Source organism: Tauraco erythrolophus, chromosome 10 (assembly GCF_009769465.1).
Source record: "Tauraco erythrolophus isolate bTauEry1 chromosome 10, bTauEry1.pri, whole genome shotgun sequence".
In the NCBI taxonomy this organism is placed as follows: Eukaryota; Metazoa; Chordata; class Aves; order Musophagiformes; family Musophagidae; genus Tauraco; species Tauraco erythrolophus.
Window position 1 is genome coordinate 23,839,438 of NC_141474.1, and position 23,425 is coordinate 23,862,862.

General features: G+C 39.5%; 1 protein-coding gene across 1 annotated transcript in view; it reads left to right on the top strand.

The window, feature by feature from the left end:
• The window catches only part of ST3GAL3 (ST3 beta-galactoside alpha-2,3-sialyltransferase 3), a 184,252-nt gene that overhangs the window by 25,731 nt on the left and 135,096 nt on the right, over window positions 1–23,425 (top strand). Inside the window, 2 exon segments of the mRNA XM_086617229.1 lie at window positions 13,849–13,896; window positions 15,895–16,029. Coding sequence (XP_086473355.1) covers window positions 13,849–13,896; window positions 15,895–16,029 — 183 coding nt within the window.

The following is a 23,425-nucleotide window of genomic DNA, read 5'->3' on the forward strand; positions in this document are numbered from 1 at the left end:
CCTGGCCTTGAACACCTCCAGGGAGGGGGCATTCACAACTTCTCTGGGCAATTTATTCCAAAGTCTTACCACCCTCATACTGAAGAATTTCTTCCTAAGATCTAATCTAAATCTGTTCTCCTTCAACTTAAACCCATTTCCCCTTGTCCTATCAGTGGACACTCTTGTAAAAAGTCCCTCCCCAGCCTTCCTGTAGGTTCCCTTCAGGTACTGGAAGGCAGCTCTTAGGTCCCCCCGAAGTCTTCTCTTTTCAAGGCTGAACAATCCCAGCTCCCGCAACCTGTCCTCGTAGCAGAGGTGCTCCAGCCCCTGGATCATCTTTGTGGCCCTCCTCTGAACACACTCCCAACAAATCTATGTCTCTCTTATGGTGGGGACACCAGAACTGGACACAGTATTCGAGGTGGGGTCTCACAAGAGCAGAGTAGAGGGGGAGAATCACCTCTCTTGACCTGCTGACCACGCTTCTCTTGATACATCCCAGGATGTGGTTGGCCTTTTGGGCCACATGAGCGCACTGCCGGCTCATGTTGAACTTCTCATCTATAAACACCCCCAAATCCTTCTCTTCAGGGCTACTCTCAACCCACTCTGTGCCCAGTTTGTATTTGTGCCTAGGATTGGTCCGACCCAGGTGAAGGACCTTGCATTTTGACTTGTTGAAGCTCATGCAGTTTGCACTGGCCCATTTCTCAAGCCTATCAAGGTCCCTCTGGATGGCATCTCTTCCCTCAAGTGAGTCCACAGCACTACACAACTTGGTGTCATCGGCAAACTTACTGAGGGTGCACTCAACTGAGCACCGTCATCCATGTCGCTGACAAATATGTTGAACAGTGCTGGACCCAGAACAGACACGCTTCATTTCTGATAGACAAGGATCTTCTCAATGCAATTTATCCTTGGACAGTAAATGTTCTTGTAGCTAGAGGGCTGAGACTGGCCTCTTTTTCTTAGTCCTTTGCCACCTTGGGAGAGTGGTGTCTTGGTTGTGCTTTTAGCCACTGCTGACTTCAAACTACACTGTGAGTTTGTTTGATTTTTTTTTTTTTTTTTTAAAGATGGCTTGCTTGCTTTATTTTTAAAGATGGCTTGCTTGCTTTATGAAACAATTTAGGTGCTCAGCAGTTTAATTCCATTGATCCTAGACCGGAACCAATGTTTTTTAGTATTTAACCTTCTGGGTGCCTTGAAATTTATATTCTCACTGGCTTTTTTCTCTGCTGAGTGCTAATTTAAAGGGATTCATTGTATTTTTATGTGTGGTGTGCTAGGAGAAACACTTTTTCCACTTTTTCTTTAGATCGTTTCCAGCTGTATTTGTCCAGGGGCTGGGTGGTGCGATGATCAACTTCCACTTATGTTGCTATTTGAATCAGTTTTTCATTGTCCCGTAGCTTCTGCACATGGAAATGAGGCACTATTGACAGTATTTATGCTGTCTCAGTGTTGTTTTTCTTATATTTTGATGAACCAATTTTTTTTCTTTGACTGAAACACATCTGTAAAAGAAAATAATAGGAAATTATAATCTATATGTGCACTGTTCAAAGTTCCTGTGGTTTTGTTATTTTGTTTTGGGGGCTTTATTTGTTTGTTTCTTTTTTTCCTCTGGGGATGGGAGCTTGCATAGTCAAGCAGATACTCTGGGTAGAGAATAGCATTTGTTTTTGGCATCCTAGGATGCACAGATGACTTCTGAAACATCTTTATTTCAGATTTGCATGCATCAATGTTGTGTGGTTTAGGATGATGCAAAGCTTTTGCGTAGACATAATGCCCTTTGTAGGACCAGTTAGTGTGGCTGGAAGGTGAAGACAAGCCAAAAGCACACAAGCTGCTCTTAAAGACGTTTGGCTTTGAAAGAACATAAGCATATGCTTGATATCTCTCTATATGTCATCTACCTGTAAAATCATGTACTGTGTAGGACGTCTCAAATCCAAATTTTAGTGCGTGTTTTGGAAACTTACTGAGTTTTAGGATTTGATGGGCCAGAAACCTCTTCAGATTTTTCAATTAGTTGTGGCGATGCTGTTAAAAACAAAATAAAAAGCTCCAAACTTCCCTCTGGCCTCAAACTGGAAAAAAAAAAACAGTGAAAAATGGATCCAAAAGACTTTCTGTTCAGTATCACCTTTCATGTTAATAAATGTTATAGGTCCTTGTAATACAAAAGTAGGACATTGCCATTTTCTAGAGAAGATGCCTATAAAGCACTTTTATTCAGATGGAGATGTTGGAGCGAGTCCAGAGGCGGACCACGAAGATGATCCGAGGGCTGGAGCGCCTCTCCTCTGAAGACAGGCTGAGAGAGCTGGGGTTGTCCAACCTGGAGAAGAGAAGGCTCCAGGAACACCTTATAACAGCCTCCCAGTACTTATAAGAGGGCCTACAAGAAAGCTGGAGAGGGGCTTTTTACAAGAATGTGTAGTGATAGGACAAGGGGCAATGGCTTTAAACTGGAAGAGGGTAGATTTAGATTAGATCTAAGGAAGAAACTTTTTACAGTGGGAGTGGTGAGGTATTGGAACAGGTTGCCCAGAGAAGTTGTGGATGCCTTATTCCTTGAGGTGTTCAAGGCCAGGTTGGTTGAGGCTTTGAGCAACCTGATCTAGGGGAAGGTGTCCCTGCCCATGGCAGCGGGGTTGAAACTAGATGATCTTTAAGGACCCTTCCAACCCAAAGCATTCTATGGTTTATGCTCATACATGTTTCTTGTACCTTACTTCTTCCCATCATTTGTTTGTTCTGGGCAGACACAGGAGAGATGAGCAGTGTCACTGTATGAACTTGTTGGCAGTTTTTCTGGCAGCTGGGCCAGATGTGTGCTTTAAGGTTTTGGGAGGCTTTTGTCTACTGGTTTAATATCTTAAGTAGTAGATTGTTTTCAAACAAACTCAAGAATATGAGTTTCCTGATGGAAGTATTTATCTTTCTGCTTTTGAGGAAGGAGAGGTTTCTGAGAGCTGGCTTGAAAAAGCCGATGCATAGAAAAAGTTTTTTCCGTACGAAGGAAAGGGAGAAAAAAATGTTTGAATGTGCCAGTAGGCATAAAACTAAGACCAGGCTACTGAAATAGTTGTTGTCCTAATTGCCATTAACTGCATGTAGGTATCTTTATTTATGTAAAACAAAGAAAACGTGCAGCAGCCTTCCAGAGCGCTCTGAGTTGTGTGAGTATATGTAAGTTTAAGACACTGTCGCTAATACAATTCTCACTGTGCTTTGTTAAGGTTAAAAGCCCATGTCCATATTTAATAAAAATGCTACAAGCGTGAAGTAACTTATTTCTAATTATAAATGCTTTGTATTTTGTAATATCTAAGGTAACAATATATATTTTGCTTGCACTATGAAAATACTGAATTAATTTTTATTGTGCCAGTGCTGTGCAATCAAGAAAATTTAGCATATTTTTCTTTAGTTTCAAACAGAACTTTTTTTTTTTTAAGGTCAAATTTAAGTGTATTTTGCTTTCTTCATAGTTTCAAGCTGTTAGTATGCAGTGAAGAGTAATAACGTTTGAATATTTTGAGGGTTTTTTTGATATGAAAATTTTTTGGTATTTCAAAAGTTACATGAAAATTACATCCATGAGCACTAACCAAGAAAACTGAAGGCAGTATGCTATTTGTATTTTTCTAATGATTGAAATAAGTATTATTAGCTTAAAATTACCTAAAAAAAATACTTTAAGAACAATTTGCAGCTTTTGAAGCGTGACTTAAAGCAGCGAAAGAGCGTTGGCCAACTAATTTTTGTTTACATCTGTTTTGCGTCACCAAAATATTATGTTAAGTCTGGCCCTTTCTTTGCAAATGACTTAGTGGGTTTTTTTTTTTTTTAAGAGTTTATGTCCAAACGAGTGCTCTTAGGTGCTTTAATTAAAAGTAAAAATTTAAAAAAAAAATTAGTTGTGTGATCTGTAACCTTCCTGTCCAGTATTCTTGTTTGAACTAATGGCTGTACTAATGATTATTAGACACATTCCACATAGCATAATAGCATCATTAGATTTACCTTTGATTCAGTAGTTTTCTGTCTTAAGTCATGTCAGTGGTTAAATTGGTCTATCCCCTAAATATTCCTGATATTTAGATCCAACAGTTGTACATGCATAAGTCTAAACACAGCTTCCCCTGTGCCCTCGATACAGCCAATGTACAAGTTTGCCATTAATTTTAAGTATAAAGACAGCTGAATGTGTTCTGTTGCTGAGATTATCTAGGAAACACTAGTAGTGACCCTTTTAAAATAAATGTATTGAAGAATTCATAATTTTGAAGTGTTAGCTGGAGATGATATACATTCAGAAGAAGATACATATTCTGAACCTAAAGCAAGTGCTTTAAATTTGAGTGCACAAATACTCTATTTCTTGATGAAAAGAGTGAATCTTTTATTCAGAAACAAATTACAGTTATACTTAATATTGCTTTGATTGAAGACTGGTACTACCACTGATGCTCAAGAAAATGCTCTTGTACTGATACTACCTTACTGACCCACATTTTCACATTTGTTCCTGTGTAATTCCCCAACTGCCAATAGCCATTTTCTGTCTTGCACGTGGATTGTAAGCTCAGAAGAGAGAAGCTTTACTGTTTTGTAATTTATTGCATGTTCCACTATGGAATTGGGGTGTACGACTGACTTCTTGGTGCTACAATAATAATTGAAACCAAAACATGACACTTGGCTTAAGATGACATGAGCTCCTTAAAATATTGAGAATCTGCTTGGAATTAACTAAAGTATTTTTCTCTGTCAAAAGAAAAACCTCTTAGGTATCAGCTTTATTGGTACAGTTTGGCCTGTTTGTGACTTTGTGGCAGATCTGTGCCTTCTCTACAGTTGTGTTCCTCAAAGTCAAGTATATTTTCATTGAACTTCTCCGTGTTGATCTCTCCTTCTCCTTCGCATCTGGTGGCTGTCTATGAGCAACCTGAGAGGTCAGTGCTGTTGGCCTTCCCCTGGAACAGGGAGCTGTGACAGACACTGAAGACCAGATGCTCAACATGAAGCACCATATTGTCCTTGTGCCCAGAGTTTAGTTGGTTATGGCACTGCAAAATTATGTAGTAGATCTAAATAAATACTGATCTTTATGAGCAAAACACAACCGGCCCTTCCTGCTACCAAACGGTTATTTGGGCACTGTTGAAGACAATAGCAATGTAATATCCTCCTGAAGCATTTGCCAGCTGGCGCAGGACACCACATCTTTTCATTCAGTTCATTCATTGCAGAATAAAGAAAATTGGCACGCTCAGAGCATTTTAAAAATACATCTGTTCAGAACATGAGCGTTGTTTCTTCCTTAGTTAATTTGCCACTTCATTACGAACGTCCCGATGGAAAAGGAGCGATGTGCACAACAGCGAGTGTAAAAGTTGGTTAGGCTCCATGAAATTCATAGAAATTCATTAAAGAAATATTACTACATCTTTCAAGTTCTGTTATCACTAAGAGAATTGTAGTTTCAATTAAGTGACAGGAAATTGAGCGCTGATAGAGAATTACTTGCAGTCTACAATATAACCAGTAGATGCCACATAAAGTTATTGAGACAAGTGATAATAGTTAGCTGGATCTATTCTTAGCTCTCAAGCCTTTTTTTCCAAGCGTCTTTGGAAAAAAAAGAAGATTGTTTGGTTTTACAGAGGAGAAACAATTCAATCAAAGGACTAGTTCAGGGTTGCACATGTTATAGCAAGATTACCCATACTGGCTGTGCTGAAGTTTGGCCCGAGTTTGCAGAGACGAGTTCTGCACCGCTCGTGCCTGCACTCCCTGGGGCAGAGCTTGCACGTGAGCCTCGTCACGCCGTGTCCAGTTTCTTGGTGTGGAAACTGGTTGGCTCCAGGCTGAAGCAAAAAGGGACCTGATGCCCGGGCAGAGTGGATGGCCAAGGAATGTGGGTTCAACTCAAAGCTTGACTGTGAAGTCATCTGTCAATAAAGAGACTCTGTTGTTGGGTCAGCCACAGAAACAGAGAGAGAACCTGTGGGGCCTCCTCTAGTACTTTATGCTTCAAAAGTTAGTACTATATAAATGGGCGTAGGATTTAAAGGGATGCTGGCTAGAGCAACAATGCAGAAACTTTTCAACTTTGAACAGTGCATAAGTGAATTAATATTTAGATCAGAATGAAATTTTTCCATTCTTACGATACTTCACAACGATATGTGCTCTCAAATGAGGGTGAATCTTCCCCCACTGGTATGTTATGTGAAAGAAGCACCAGCCTGTTACACATCTCCATACCGATACAAATACAGCCAGGTGGCACATGGGACAAGCATTCAAGTTTAGTGCAACAGAAACACTGTAGTGCAGCCTTGTTTTAAGACAATTTATTAAAGTAGAAAATCTAGAGTTTATTGGAAGTGTTCTTTACAATCAGATATTTCCTGTTGCTGACGATGTGTCCTGTTGCAGAGTGACTTTTCCCTTTTCATAAAGGAAATAGGTTTGAACTTTGAACCTGGGACTCCTGTCAGTTGCAGACAGAACTGGACTGGAGCTCTTGGTATGGTTTGTTTGCCAAAACTTGCAGTCCCCGTATTTACTGCTGTAAGCTTGCACATCTGTGATTAGGAAGTGTGCCTGTGTTGTGTGTGTGTCGCCTTTATATATTCCTCCTCTTAGATATTGAAAATGTTAGAATAACACTGCTTGAACAATACACTTGAGATTGTAACTTCTCTTGGTGTCTAAGGATGGTAACACTACTGATTGCTTTTCACTGAGTATATAGGAGCTGAGATTACTAGTAAGAGTGGTCTTATATATATGTTTCCTTTGACCTTCACTGACGCTATGTGAAGTGGTGCACAGGAGGTGTCAAAATTAGTGCCTTGAGTTTTGAATGAAGAATATGAGTCACTTGGAGCATCCTTGAGGCCATGGTACAGAAGATGTTCTTATAGTGACCAGTGCTCTTAACACAGAGCCGTCTCATGGTGTTCAGCAGAAGATGGAGAAGAAGGAAAATCAGTTGTACTGTGGAAGAAAGAGTTCAATAAAGCAGAATATACTAAGCAGTGGAGGGGAACACAACGTTAATGCAAAAGTAGGATACTTAATAAATTAGTAGGATGGGATTTATCATTAGACTGAATAAACTACTTAGTCCTTCACTAAATCTGTCTTCAGTGAGTAAAACAAAGCATTAGAAAGTGAAGGATGCCCTGCAAAATTACTTGTAAGTGCAGGCAAGGAATAATACGATAATGTAACAACAAGAAAATAATTTGTAAAATATCTTTCTCTTATATTTTGGAAATTAGAGGAATACGCTTGATGTGTTCGGAAAAAAAAAAATCATATGAATTACAAAAGTTACCACTTTATGTATGAATACTTGCTTATATTCTTGTCTCTAAATTTATCTGTTCTTAATTAGAGGATTTTGAGGTGTTCCTCCTTGTGTTTAATAGTCACGTGCTGGACACGATTTCTTTTTCTCTTTGTGTAGCAGTTAGCATTGTGATGCCTGATTTTAATTAGGACCTTTGGGCACTTTTCTAGGCTTTCTTGATTTATTAGACTGATCAGTTGGTCCAATTAGATGGGTCTTCATATTAAATCTATCTAATAATTTTTATTAAACTGACTGATTGATATGTTTGGAAGAAGCAGATGAGCATTCAGGTGCAGAGGCTGCTCTTTAGATGTGAATTAGAGCAGAGCAAGTCAGGCTAAGTTTGGCTGAGGAACCGCTACTTTGTATTTTACTTAATGAGTATGAGAGAAGAAAATTAAGTGGCACCTGTATATTACAGAGGTGTATTAACAAAAAGCTGGAGAAGGTTAATTTCTCTCTTGTGACAGAGATGTAGGAAACCGTCACATGAATTAGTGTAATGAATCCATTGAGTGCATGAGACTGAAGGAAAACATTCTCGGTCGAGTGTGACCACAGCCACTCCAGTGATTCAGCTTCCAGTTTTAATAAAATGTTTTTTCTGTGTCTGCTTGATGACTTCCACTTAGCTTTTTAGTGCTTATATTACAGAGGTGTGATTGTTACTGGGAATATACTGTTGCTGTTTCTAATTTAATTCTTAGTTTTCAGATACTCATAGTTTGGTTGTGCTCCTGTTTTCAATGGCAAAACTTGATTTGATCTCTTGTCTGTAGCTGAATTTAGTATTTCACTGCTCAGGTAGGAATGTTTCAGCTTTGTCTGGGTGAATGGAGAATCCTGCAGAGATCCAGTTCAAGTAAAAGGACCGCAGTATGTTAGTGTGGTGTTTAAAGAGCGTTCCTGTTGCATACCTGTTCTTGTTTGTATAGAAAAATAGAAAGGCTGCTCATTTCATCGACAAAAGATGCTGATCTTCACAGTGGGACTGTAATGTTGCCTTTTCTGCTTCTTAGCTAAAGATGGCTAGTATTTGTGGCATGGTATTTTATTATCTGAATCTGAAAATTTTGTCTCCATTGTTTTGGAGATCAAGTTGTTCTTGTGTTTTACGAAATCTGAGGAAGGATGTTGATGCTTTAGGTATCTACCTGAGATCTCTGTGAAATGGAACTGAAATGATTTTGCTCCCTCAAATTCTTTGGATCTAAGAATTACCCTGAATGTTGTGTAGTCACAATAAGAGTGGGTTTTTTTCCAAATATTTTTTCTTTAGGGCAGGGGATGTTCTGAGACACATCTTCTTGCCAAATGAGTTGCAACAGTAGAGTGTTTTCTGAGAGTGGCGCTGCTTTTATGAGTTTTGTTTTCTGACTAGATGAAACGTAAGGATAGTTTTTGTTATTACTGGCCTTTGTGTCACTGAGTTATGAAAAGTTTTGTGCAGTAAGTGTACCATCTCTGATATATGTCATATTAGAGAATATTGATCTCAAATAGACAATAAATTTTGATGGCAGTTGGGGTGTTTGATCCTGTCCTTTTCAGTACTTAGCTGAAAAGGGAGATAGCTGAATGACAGACCCTTTTCTTTCTGGATGGACTTCTAATTCTGTTATTCGCCTTATGTTGCAATGTATTATGTATTCCCTGTTTGGCTTGGCCTGTGGAGTGTATTACTGTAATGGTATGTGGTATCGAGGCTGTGTTAAGCCTTTATTATTAAACTCTTATAATTCCTGTGAGACTGATGGTTTGTGGTTTCTCAGGACCACTTCCAAACAGCACACAATCATTTTTTTACTGATTTTTTTTTTTTTTTTCCTAGGGAAGTTGGTTTATTACTAAAGTCTGGTTTTGTTTTTATGAAAAAAAAAAGAGTAAGAGAAGTTGTTGATTCAGCTTCTTTGGTTTCCAATCAGATGAGACAAATATCTGCAAATCCTTGCTGACAGAATCAGTAAAAAGCAAAATATTTAGTGGCGTCTCAGAGAGACTTACTGTAAAAGTCTTAACTGAAATTCTGAAACAGCACTTAGGTAAACCCACAGGTTGTACAGAGTTCTTAATTAAATGCGGATTATGTTTGCTGTTCTCATTCTGTGTTGCCACTGCTTGTTTTCAGTTTGTATATTGCGTTTTCATCTATGATGAAATCAAAGCGAGGACAGCATTTGCATTGGAAGTTGGTCCGTGTATTTGCTCTTACATGATTTCGGGAACTTGACACAATCAGACTTTAAGAGCTGTTTCTACGCTTCTCTCAAGTGTAGTATTCAAACACGTTACTAAATGTTTATCCTGTGGTGTCCATATCTCTTTCTTGGACTGTGATACTTAAGGTGTTTTCTAACATGGCCCTGTTTCTCTCTGTCTCCTACAAAGCTGCGGTTTGTTGGTCAGGATCATCTCTCCTTTATGAAGACACAAACCTTCACTGATTTTTCTTACATTGCAGACTTAACTGGTCAGAGACTAGAGTAGTGGGAAAGATATGACAATCTGTAAGGAATAGCAGTTGAATAGTTATCTGGTGTCCACGAATGCCCAGACCTAAGGTGCACAATATATGCAGCAAGATGAGTAGTTTAGTTTGCCTGTGACAAACAGGGACAGGGGAACATGGTGCAGTTATCCAGGCCCTGAGGAAGCTCATGGTTAACAGAACAAACAGGAGAAAGGATTTGCAGGAGGCCTATGATGGGGGACACTGGAGCAGAAAGGGATGTGCGTGTGTGAAGAGATAAGAGGTTAGCAACATCAGAGGTGCATCAGTTGCCTTGAAATGCAATCAGTCCTCATACCTGGGTGGCTTATCTGAACTGTGGTGTAGGTGCAGCAACAAATGGAGCCGTCTCAGATTTGCAGGATTTTTTTTACTTCAGGACAGAACTGTGCAAATCCAGTTGTGTTCCTTCAAAGGCAAGTTCAGCTCTACGTCCAGTATGGAGCGTTGTTGAAACAGAGTTTAAATTTGTTCCCAGAGCAGCACTGAGTCTTTCTGCACAGTGTCTTGGAGCTCCTCATTCCTGAGCCAAGGGGAATCCTTGTGCCTGTTCTGTAGCGGGAGCGCTCCTGGAAGAGGGATCTGATACGACACTCCTCCACATTCCAAAAGGGCCGTGGCGGAGCACGTTCAGGTAGACCTGCACAGCGCTATTTTTTGGGGGATGATGGAGCACCTTCACGTGTGGGTCCAATTTTTGATGCTATAGCTGGATGGAGGGTGGGAGGGGAAAGTGAACCAGAGCATAGGTCTCAGTGCAACTTTGACCCAAAGTTGACACAAAGCGACCCAGAGCAACTTTGCTGTCTGGCTGGTGAGATCTCAGCTGTTGTTATTCCTGGCACCGGGTGCCTTCCAAATAAGTGAGTGTTTCTGCTGTCTTTTCTGCTTCTGATGGATTGGATCAGATCCAGAACTGCATTTGGATTTTGCTGTATCTTGTTGGTTTTTTTTTTTTCCTTTTTTTCTTTTTTAAACTGCTGTAGCCACTGAAAAAAATGATTGTAGCTAACATGAAAACAGATGTAAAAGGCTGGCATTGTAGTGTGTGCAGCCTTAAGCTGTGCATGTTGGCAAGTTATTTGGTGTTAGATTTCATGATTTGGGCATAAAGGCTGCTCTTCGGTTAAGGCAGGAGAAAAAAACTCTTAAAGCTGCTTTATGGAAGTAGGTAGCTGAAAGGTTAGAGCCTGCTCCTTTAGACATAAACACTTCTTGGCACCTAAAGCAAGGGCACATGTAAGTGGTTATGTTTTACATTGTGCCTTATTAAGTTTTGAAGGATGGAGCCTTTGTAGATTGCCTTTGAAAGATAGGGGGGGCTCAGGGGCTTCGGAGAAGGCCCTGGGCACAGACTGAGCAGCCGCTTTGTCTCTGGAAAAATACTCTAGAAAGCTGGGAGGATTTTGAACTGAACGATGACTGGAAGAGTTTTAAAGCTAGAAGCAAAGAAACTTTCTTGTCATGTTTGTGGAAGCGGGACTCGGTGTATTTGCAAATAAATCTGGCTTGCCTCAAAGAAATGCTTATCTCTGTCAATTTCTGACAAAACCTGTAGCTCTGAGTTTGGCTGAATGCGGATAGCTGTCTGGATGGAAGAAAGGTGACCCAAGATTATCTTCTCAGCCTTTCTCAAGTTTCTAGCTTCTTCCCTTTTGAAGTTTTAATGCCAGAAATAAACACAGTGTTTATTTTAATAAAGATCCATGGTTTGTGAAATTACTTGTGGGGGCAGAGGGGGAATTGACTATAACACAGGTTATTCACCGTGAATTTGATGTTGAAACTGTGAAACTAATAGTCACATGGAGGACTGGATTGGAAAAAGGAGTTCACATGCTTACTCTGCCTGTAATTTTTTTGTTTATAGGAGGAAGACAATGTTCTCAGTTAAGGGAATGGAAACATTATACTATTTTTGTGGGCTGCAATAATGATATTAATTTGGTGCTTGCAGTGCTTTTCAGCCATTCTTAGATAAGTCCTAAAATTTCATGCACAGTGTTTGAATGCAAAATATATTGCAGGAAAATGAACAACATTTCAATTTGGCATTAACTGCAAAGCAATACTTTATGTTGATAAAAATCTCAACAGTTTTGTAAAAGTAGAACTCCACAGAGGTACTTCAGAATTAATTGATGGCAGATGAATTTAACGCAGTTAAAATGAATTAAGCTTCTTGCTATTTAGGGTAACATAAAGATGTCTGAATTTTATTCCCAAAAGAGGAAATACAGTTGTTAATTCCAGATGGATTTTTATTTTTATTGGAATAAGTTTTGAGACTAGTAATATGTATCTTTTTTTTTTGGTGTGTGTTACTACCATAGTGTTGGATGTGGGACAGCACAGACCTGCTTTTTAAAAATTGTTTTAAATCCAGTTCAATGAACAGTTTTACTGTGTTTATTTTGAAAATTAGCACTTTCTTATTGAATTTGTAAGAACTGGAAAATAAGCACGAGGATGATGTACAGTATAGAAGAGCCAAGGGCTCGGTCCTATGTCAAGTTATTGTCAGCTGAAATGTGGTAACTGTCAAAGTCTGTGATTGTAGCCTGCCCAAATGTAAGGTGACGCAGTGGGAGCTTAACCTCTCTTCGACACATGAAATCTGCTTGTACTTGGGCTTTTTGCCTTGCTCTAAGAGCTTGCACCGAGGCTGCTGCAAAGGATGTGTGATCAGTTCATCGCATCCAAGGCCTAAGTTACAAAGAGAAACTTTAAGGAATTCAATCTATTCGCTTAGCTGAAGACAAAAGGCAGTTCTACTATTGCTGTGCGTAGTAGAGGCAATTTAAGGCATCTCATTCCATAAAATTATTAATTCTATCATAGTGGTTGTTCTTTGCTGTGTTTTACCTGTTGACAAGCTGTCTTCAAATTCAGAGCCCAATTCTGCTTCACTGGTGGTGTAGTAGAAGTCAGTAGAGTTTCTGCTTCAGTTGAGATTGGCATCAAAATGGATGGCAAACCAGGAGGCTTACTACCAAAAGAAGTGTTGATTTGTCTCCAGTGAGAATAAAGCTGGGAAAAAAAAGCCACCATTGACCATGGTACCATATTGCAGCTCTGCTTGGAGCAGGATATCAAATTATGACTGATAAATTTTGCAAACAGGTTCTAGGCTGGGAGAGTATTATATGGGGAGAATGAATGACTAATAAAGGGGTCCGGATTGTGGAGTTAGCTGCTAAGTGCAAGCAGGCAATAAGGATTTCTATGTGGCCAAACGTCAAGTTGCATGTATAAAAGTTAGGAACTGTAAATCACAATTGAAGCAAAGTGTGCCCCATCATAGGAAACAGTGACTAAAAGTATCGGGCATTAACTGGTGAGCAAGAGTTGTCACTGTGATCATGGATAAAAGCACTGTTGTGATCCCCAGGTGGCAAAATAAGAGTATCAAGTAGAGAGATTATATTTTCTTGATACTTGGCACGTGCCGCATATAGTATAAAGGTGAAGGATATTGATAAATTGAAATGCATTCGGCTGGGAAGCCACTAGTGTGAGTAAAGATGTGGAAAACGTGGTTGAGAACTGAAACGAGCACAAAATACTTGGCTTAGCAGTGTCAGGGAAGAGCTGATCATGACAGGTGAGTCCCCTAAGTGGGGACGAAATGTTAATGATACATTTGGTCAAAGAAAAAGCTCTCCATTCTAGCAGTCAAAAGCATATTATGATTCAGTTTTGGTAAGGTCGACCAAGCTTATTAAGCATAAAATGAAATTATTTTCAATAAATTGTAGCTACTTCATTGGATAATGACATCATGATTTGTTGCATACTTCAGCACTCTGCCCTTGCTAGATGCCTGTCGTTTTGTCTGGCTGGTGAAGTTGTTCTGCTTCCCGGCGGAAGGGAGCACAAGGAGTTACTGAAGTAAAATAACAAGAAAACGTTACAGCAAGAAACGGTGCTAAGAAAAAGGGGAAAATGAACTTGTACTCTTGTGTTACAGATTCAGTGGTTCTTTCCTTTGACTCCGTTGGACATACAATAGGCTCAGGTACCACATTGACTTCTTCTCTATCTCCCACCTCATGACAAGGTTTCTACTTAATTGGACATGGTAGCCATGTTGGGAGGCAGGTCACTGAGACAGACTTTTGTGGGAATCAACCATGTAGCCAAAGTGGGTAAACAGGTCCTTTCCTAAGTGTAGTGGAAGTACTGAGGGTCTTAGTGTGACATGAGGATTAAATGTGGGACCCTTTCCGTTACCCAGCAAGGCAGATGACCTGGACACATTACATGCGTTAGTGATGCGGTTTGTGCTTCTTTTCTCATGTGAAAGGCATTAAGATGATGTCACCCAGCTGAAGAAAAACTATTCCATGCTGCTAAGAGTTTCTCAGTTAAATAAACAGTTGAGTTATTTGGGGAAAGACATCAGTAATGCTTCCAGGAAGGAGAAGGTGAAAGAGTTGTAGCTGAACAAATAGGACTGGAAACTTTTTTTTTTGGTTGGGGACTGACCAGCATTATCAAACCCCAAGGCAAATCCTGCCCAATCTAATTTCCTTTGGAACCTGAGCATGACCTTCAATTAAATTGAACCAGAAATCAAAAATTCTTTTGTGTTGAGGGCACATCATAAAACCAGTAACTATCCGTTTGGCTATGTTTAATAGGCAAGCTATAGCCAAGGCACACCGTAGTCAGCACAATACTTGACAAAAGTCGGTTTGCAGTGTATGCATAATGATATATGAAGTGTAAGGGAAAGGCCAAGAATTACTCTTAAAACCCCTTAACATATAAAAGATGGGGGTATTTACTGTCTTGCAGAAAAGAAAACATAATCCAAGTGAAGGTTTTGTATTTTATCTTGCTTACTAGCCTTTCCTCTTAGGTTGATGGGGGAACACGCTGCCTTCCAACATAGCACCTGTCTTCTGCCTGCACAGTTTGAAAGAGAGCCTGCTGCCTGACACTAACAGCAAAGCTTGAACACGGATTTCCGATTTACTAACCCCCAAGCTAGTGGTAGTAACTTGTTTTGTTTACAACACCTCAAATGCTTTCCGCTCTCCTTGCATCTTTTCTAAAACTTGTATCTGGAAATGGATCTGTTGTGGGTGCATGGTCTGATGTGGGAGTTATGTCTTGGGTGCTGAGTGCGGAGTGAATATGGGGTGGTGTTTATGGGAGGAAGACACCCTCTGTTAACTCCTTTCTATTAAGTAATCTCTGTTCATGAAGTGTGTTGTTGCCTACCTCCTTCTGTATTGGGTGGTGGTGTGTTTGGTCTGCAAAAGTAGAGGGCAAGTTGCATAGATTTGAAATATGAAATCTGTGAATAAAATTCAGGGAAATATTTTGATTACAGCTGAGTATGTCTGAATCAGCATATCTACAGTGGAGTTATGCTGGATTGATGTTGGTACAGCTAAGATGAGAATTTGTCCTGAAGTAAAATTTTGAAATGTTACCTAAGGAATTTTTTTTTTCCTAGTACTGTTTTGGCTTCTAACTGATCTGAAAACAGTTAACCCTGTGGATAGCTTCCAGTGCAGGGTATCTGTGGAGTTAATCGTAAATGATGTGTTATGATACTACCAATAGGGTGGTAAACTTAGTTATGAAAAATAGTTCAGCTGCTCCGTGTCTTTGGGAGTTGCATTAATATGGAGGCTGGGAGACAAGCTAATGTAAGCCAACGGACTGTCTCAGTCTGTTCCAAAAGCACTCATCTTTGTTCTGCTCGTATATTGCCACTCAAGCTTGGATTGGTTAGCAGTAAGACAGTAAAATTTGATCTTTTTTAAACTCTTCCACTACAACAAGATTGAATTTCTTCATTGAAGAAATAAGAAGAAAAGTCATATGTTTAAGAAGGGAGGCTCAGAAATGTCCGAGAGAGCTGTATGTTTATTGCGTTCATATTTAGTACTTTGCTTTCACTGCGCTGCAAACTTTAACTTGCTCTGAACTGATACATGTTGTAAGATGTCAAGATGTGTGATGTCTATCCAACTGAGGGATAGCTTTCCTTGTTGAACAGGAAGGAGAGAGAGAAAAACTGTGGCTATTGTGCTTCCGCTGTCCATCCCATCTCACCTTGCTGCAGACCCAGGAAAAGACAGAACCCAGAAAGAACCCAAAGAAACAATGGCAGCTCCAGGCCCAACCATTCCTAGTAGGTGATGTTTCAGGTTGGGGTAAGAAGGGACTGAAGTTACATACTTTGAAACATAAGTATATATATACCTTTTTATTAGTCAGAATTAAACAGCTGTGAATAATAGTCTCCCTGTTAAGATTTCATGCTGCTTAAAACTAGTACTCATTGACTTATGTTTGCATGGTAAACAGCTTTTTTGTAATTGTTAATCGTGGTATGTGAAGGGCAATGTCTTGCAGCTTCTGTGTTTTATTTGAATTGGCTGTTTGTCCTTACCTTCGTTTTCCCCTCAACTCTTTGTCCCACATGCAAATTTCAGTTTTCAGGGAGCCGGAAATCTGTCGTTACGCATCTCAGATTAATGACACTCTCCAGGTTATTCTGGATAAACTTTCTGAACTGAGTGTTCAGAATATCATCTGAAGTCCTGCTTCACAAACAGTTTATTAGCCTAGAGAACATGAGAATCAAATCTCTTGGAGTGAGATTGAACTGTCTCAAGTTCACGCTGTGGTCTAGCCTTCACGAGTCCAGATGTTCTTGCGATTCTCTTCATGACTGCCTCTTCCCTTGAAAGATAAAATTTGAGCAGCAAAGGTAATTGTTTGATGTGATGCCTAGGCCAGTGTTTCAGCTGAAACCATTTCAGAAAGGAGAGTGTCATGCTCTGAACTCGAGAAACATTGCGCAGGACATGGTGTTGGAGGAGACCTAGATTTCATTTGCTTGCCATACACAGCTAGTACACTTTTTTTCTTTCCTTCCCTCTCCAGTTGCTTTGTTTTACTTTGTTGATAGCAAATCAAGCGCTGGACCTTGAAAGTCAGATTTATACCCCTCCTATTTTTGTTCAAGACTTTTTTTCTACCTCCTGGGTCTAAGATCAAGCAAGTTAATTTTTTTTTCTCCAAGCCCCTTTAGGATAGGGTATTGAGGTTCTAAATACCTCATGGCTGTAGGCTTACACTGTTGTTAGACATGTTTGATTGCAGTGCTGGCCACTGGTTGTATAGCAGTTGTTCTCACTGCAGCCTCAAAATGCAAGAGTTCTAATATATCTTCTCAAGCAACCAAGCGTTATCTAGGTCCTGCTCAAACTGTTTGAATATTTTAACATTGTTGCTGTTTTTTTCGTTTCAATTTAGTTCTTAACTCTTATCAAAAGCTTGTCTTGAGTTAATGCAAAGAAAATGGAGCTTTTAAAATGTGATTGAGTAGCATATCTGCTGCGGCTTACGTGCTTGTGAAAGCCCACATGCAAGATCATGCGTCCAGGTGCTGAGTTCACAATGATGGTGGAGTAACCATCTGAGAGTTAAGATCCATGCTTATTTAGGAGTGTGCTGTTAGTAATTCCTTGTGCTAAAGTCCTTAACCATTTTGGGAGAAGCTGCAAGATCTATGAAGGAAACTTTCTCTGTTTCCCTCAGCTGCTGAAGATGCTCAGATAACCATCTTGTGAAGTCTGATAAGAACTCTGTGTCTGTGCTCCTAAATATAACTCTGAAGTGAATTTGGTGACTACTTTTCTGTATTTTGGATGGAGAGTGGTATGGATGGAGGCCAGGAATAGGAATACAACTAAAATCGTCAGGTATCAAATTGGTCAAAGAGTGACAGATTCCTAACGTGACAGAAAAACATTGGTGACTTGCTGAAGATCACTTACTGTTCTTTGGCTTTCTCAATGAGAATCTAGTAGTATAGGTGGCTACAATTCCAAACTCTGACCTTTCCCAGTTTTCTAGGTTAGTGGTAATTAATTTAGATATTATGTTAGTAGAATTTGTGAGGTTCTGGTAGATGTTCTTGTTTTGAGAAAAACAATTTTAATTTACACTTGGAGCTGATGTGGTTTTAGTGTGTTGTTTTTTTTGTCTGTTTTTTTTTTCCTCAAATTGCATTTCTGACTCTGTGTCTTAATGCTGTGTGGTAGTGCTGGGAAAGGAGAAGTGGACTTATTCTGCATTTAGAAAATAAATGGGAAAGATTATGTGGGTTTTTTTCTGCTGGTTTTAGTGGTTTTATTCTGCAAAAATGCTTTTCCTTTTTTGTTTTTGATTAATGAAGTTCTACTTAATTCTTTATTTGTTTGAGCTGTAGACTGTGGGAGCTGCTTGAATCTTTGCCAGTGGCTGTCATGTATCGGTTGCATAGTCCTTACATGACATTGCCAACATGTTCAGTATCATCATCTGTCTTCTTATTAATGTTCTGTTCCTCAAATTGAAAATACAGCTGTGAATGAATCGAGGTGCAAATGCCAAGAAGTGGCTTAAAGAATACCTCAAAATAGAACTATTTTAATGGGATTTTTCTCTATCACGTGGCATCTCTCTGCATCAAGTCAGTGCATCTTGTAGGTCACTAAAAGCAAATATAGATTACTGTTTTGTTAATATTGTTCTTGACTTTTATTAGGAAATACGATACAATTTCTAAAATAAAGAATATGTCGGAAGATTCAATAGGGCAGCATTAACTCCATTAGCCAAGTGGATATGGGGTGGTAAATGAAACAACTGTTTATTTAGCAAAGATTGCAGTCTGGTTTTAAACAGATGGCTCCCTGAGAAAAGAAAAAGGGCATATGCAGTTCACAGGAGGAAATTTTTCATCTTCCTATTGGAGTCTTTCATAAATTCAGCTTAAAGCAGTCGGTTGCTTTTCTACCCTTGGAGGTTACTGTTCTTTTATTAGTAAAAAAATTGTAAGGATTTTTTAATTCATGCTGTAATAATAATTGTAAATATATAGTCCAGGTAACCAGAGCCTTTTAAAATGTAATATGCTAGAATTACTTCTTTTTTGGTTTACTATACCTATTTTGGAGGTAAGACAAGCAAGCAGAAGACCTTCTTGATGGATGACCTGTACAGCACTATCAGCAAGTGATTGCTTATTTGTTCTTTGTGTGCCTGGGGAATGAGAGCGTAGCTGCAGTGTCTAATGAAGGAGACCCCTCTGGTGTATTGCTTTCCTTAAGCTGGAAAGCTGGGCCAGATGTCTTTGGGGGCCCCAATCAGAAATTACGGGGGGGATGGAACCAACCACCTTGAAGCTATATTGCTGGAAATTACTTCCCTTTGCTGCTAAACCTGAAACAATAAGTAGTATCCTCGTGATTTTAGGTGTCAGGTGTCAGACGTGCAGGGCATACACGCGTTTGGGACTGAAGGCAGTTTCCCCCTTCCCCACTTTGAACTCAGTGGTTTGTATTTCAGTTGTGCTGATAGTGCTTGGTGTATCCATTTCCATCAAATACGGTTATTTTCATCAGGTCTGTTATCTGGAAAAGGGACATTGAGCTTGGTGCAGTAGGATTGGTATTTTTAGATTGGTTTGCACAGACTATGAATGTTTTTAATAGAAATGAAATTCCAAGTTTTGCTGCCGATGTTGAGAATTGCTCTATGGTTCTTTTTTTTGCTGCTTAGAATATTGCAGTATTTTAACCATTTTGACTGAAATATTCTAGGAGGAAGGGAAAGAGGATCATGTTTCAAGTTTATGATGTTTTCTCAAAAATGTAAGTTATTCAGTCCTTTCTGAGAATAAAATAGCAAAAAAAACCCACCTCACAAGAAAATATTGTACTATCCATTATCAAAATGTTCTCTGTGCTTCTTACTGTGGTCCTGGTTCTCTAGACCAGGTGCTCCATGTAGAAGCAGTAGTATTGTCAAGAAAGTTCTTTTAGGCTTCCTTTTTTTCTGGGGAGTAAAAGAGCCTACATTAGAAGTTCTTGAAGAATCATTTTTTTTACACACATGGTTGAAATGTCATACGGACAGATAATTCTGTACAGACGTAAGTTGATGAGGCATGCTTGTAGCACTGGGCTGCAAGGGTTAAGCAGTTATCTTTACAGATGTCAGTTCTGCTCCTTCTGTGTGTTTTTACACAGCAAGGAAAGGCACTAAGGACTGGGCTTTATCTTGCCAGTACTCTCGAGCTTCTCCCTGGGGTTACTTGGATAACCTGGAGAAAAAGGCTGTTTAACTTGTATGCAAAAGAGTAAATGGGGATGAGGAAGAAACTGGAACATAGGCTTTAGGAGATGGGCATGCAGGGACAGGGCTGCAGAGGCCAGGTGGCCTCAGCTCTACCCCTTCTGAACTTGGCTTTGCAATCTTACGATTTTTTTTTACAGTTATTTAAATAACTTCAGAAAAGAGTGCTTTCATCAGTAAGTTCCATCACTGAAGAGGTTAAAGTTGAAAATCCTGATGAAAGGATGCAACTCTAAGTCCTTGTTTGTTCAGTACTTTCACTGTTGCTCAGTAATCCTGAGTGGTATTTTTTAACCTTGGAAGAAAACCTTTTTGTCCTTTTCAGTTGATCCATTGCATATGACTTTTTTTTTTATTAATTCTTTCTCGTCTCTCGAGTTCTAGCAGAATTGCTTTACATCAGCTGAACTTTTATAACTGTCCATGTGTGTTTTCTTAGTCTAAGGTGAATGTGAGTTTTTTGACCTTTTTCTTTGCAGAGTAAGTCATTTTACCTGGCCTTTGCCGCAGATGCAGAATCTGCATGTGGACAGTGATGAAGGCTTCGCTCAATCGCAGCCTCAGTTCCACCGAGACTGAACTGCGCTGGACAGGATGAAATGTATCAGGGTGGTCTGAGCTGTTCTTAATAGGATTTCTGTCTCCTGAGTGTCATACTGATTTCTTTGACAAACACAAACATTTTGAATAAAATAGCTAAAATTGAATGTTTTGCCTTCCCTCCTGTACTTGCAATTACCAGTTAAACACAGAACTAGAGCTGTATGCAGCCCATCTTTTTAAAAAGTTTAGATTAATTCTCTGTTTCTGTGTGCAAAATTATTTGTACTGTGCTTCTAAGTAGCTAGATGCTAAAAGAATAGTACTAAAGTCATCAGTTAAATTGTTTACGGGTAGTTTGGAAGGATAAAACCAGTGATCCAAGTTAATTCCTGCATTGTTGATTTCTGATTAGTAGCATAAGGGGAAAATTTTGCGTGTTTGCTTATATATAGCTGTATTGGCTACAGATGCAAAATGCAATTTGAAAACTTGATAGATATTATACACTGTGCTTTATGATGTTTTGGGTGGTCTTCATGGAGTTTACAGACTTTAAACAATGCATTTCTTACTTGCCGCATGGTAGCTGAGTTTCTGTTGGATATTTGGGAGAAATTTCCATGCTTATGGCAGCATTGAACTTGGCACAGGATTTGCATCATTTATAGAAATCACTATGCTTGGCTGTACTTCTGGTCATATAATCCTAATTACATGCTTTATTATGAAATTGTTGTCAGTTATTAGATTCTTACTCAATTCTGATCTTCCTGGAAACGTAGAAATGCATTTTATTTCTGACCTAAGAAGACCTCTTGTTCTTAAGGCTTCATGATGAAGCTTCATTTCCCATGTTCGTGCATTTCTGTGCTTCTATACACTCCTGTACCACGTTGTCAGCTGAGATCTGTAGCTTCCTAGCACAAGTGAGTGTGTGGTCGTTTGATTGCCTTACCCTTTTTAAATACTGTTGCTTTTATCCCTCATGGGCCTTTCAGTCTCTTATGGGCGGACAACATAAAGCCCTGTTCAGATTTTTCCATTATGTTCTTCTAATGGAAGATGCAAAGTTCATTCGTTATTACTTTTACTCATTTTTGGCTTAAAAAAAAAAAGTAATAAAAAATCCTATCCCACACAGCCCTATAAATGCCTTGTCTGGAGATCAGTGGGTCAGACACGGCCTGAGCTGGATCAGACCTACCAGCCTGGTTAGATCTGAAGTGAGTTCTCCAGGACCACACCCAATGGTGGCTCTGCATTGTGCTTCTGTGCAGAGACCCCTTTAAGGGAGGTCATGATGATGATGATGGCAGAGGCCACCATCAAGCCACAGTTAACATGACCAGCTGGTCCTAGGTAGTTCTTGGTGGAGATGCTGGATTATTTCTACCTTGTTCTTTATAGTGATTTTGTTCTGATTTCTTTTATCCCACTGCATGAAAAAAAGGAGAAATGGTTTTGTGTATCAGCTGGTTAACTAAGGCTTGAATCTACGGTGATGGGAGGTGAAAGCAACCTGTAGGTTAGGGCACAGAGAGGTTACATGAGTGCCAAGGCAGACTCTTGCAGCCAGTGTTTTCGAGGGAGGGAAGGTAGGAGTGGGCTTGCCCCTTTCTCTAGCAGTGAGCTGTTGAGATCAGCTCAGTCCATCTCCTGTACTCATCACACTCTGGCCATACTGTTTGTTAGATTCAGTTGTACTTGTCTTCTGATTTAGTGCGACTGTGGTTTATTTTGTTTTAAATTAAATGCATTACTCCAGTCAAGGATTGCCTTTTCCTGCAGCTGGGCTTTGTGAATTTGGCTTTCTCCAGGTATTTTGGTTTTTATCTGTCTTTTGTGACTCTAGACTGTGTCCAGCCAGTATGTGGGCTGCACTGTTGTGTGACACAGTGACTTTTGGCTTCTGTTCATAGTCATGCAGCTAAATGAAACTGGGAGTCTGTAAAAAGACTCAGATCTTTGCTAAAAAGGAAGCTAACTTTGAATCTTTAATTTAGAGGCCTCTAGTGTCTGTCTTGGGAGGAACAGCGTGTGATATTAATTTCCAAGCCAGTAGTAATGCTGTGACTTCCAGAAGTCCCAGTGAGTGTGAGATGGCCCGTGGGGAGGGCAGCGTTTCTCTGCCTGCAGTAGTTTGCATGTTTCACCAGCCAGTGAGTGGAAGGAGCGTACATGCTTCTGGTTTGATGTTACAGCCTGAAAGAATAACTTACATTCTACTGAAAATCAAGAACACACCTGTGCTTCTAGTTTGAAAACAGAAATGTTATTTTGTTTTGTTATACTTCATAAGTTTTTTTGGAAAGTGCCTGTTGCAAAATAGTTGGCATATATAATTTTACAAGATGACCATACCACTCTGTTAGTAATCATCAATGAACATCAAAAGTAGCCACTTTAAACCTAGGGAAGGTGAAATGCATGTGACAAACAGAAGGTAAATCTTACGAAACATTGCAATGGAGGTATGTCATCTGTGGCACTTAATGTTTAGTATGTGTGTGTTTTCTGGTACTTTGGTTGCAAATCTCATAAAGAGCTGAGTTAGTAGAAAGCCCAGGATGTTGTTGTAGTTATGAGGTGATTTATCTCTTACTGCATTTCCTCTTGTATTTCCTGTTGGGAAGAAGGGAACGTTAACTCAAATGGAATAAGGCTGATAACAGGTTTGTCAGTGGCTGTAGATGTTTAAAAATGAAAAATAATAAAATAAAATCTCTGTTGCTGTTTGTTCGGTGTGGATGTTGTTTTTGGAAGGAGGAAGGGTTAATAAAAATTGAAGGCGTATTGTTTTTCCCAGAATGGATACTTTCCTATGCACGATTCTACATGTGGAGGAGGTAAGGTTG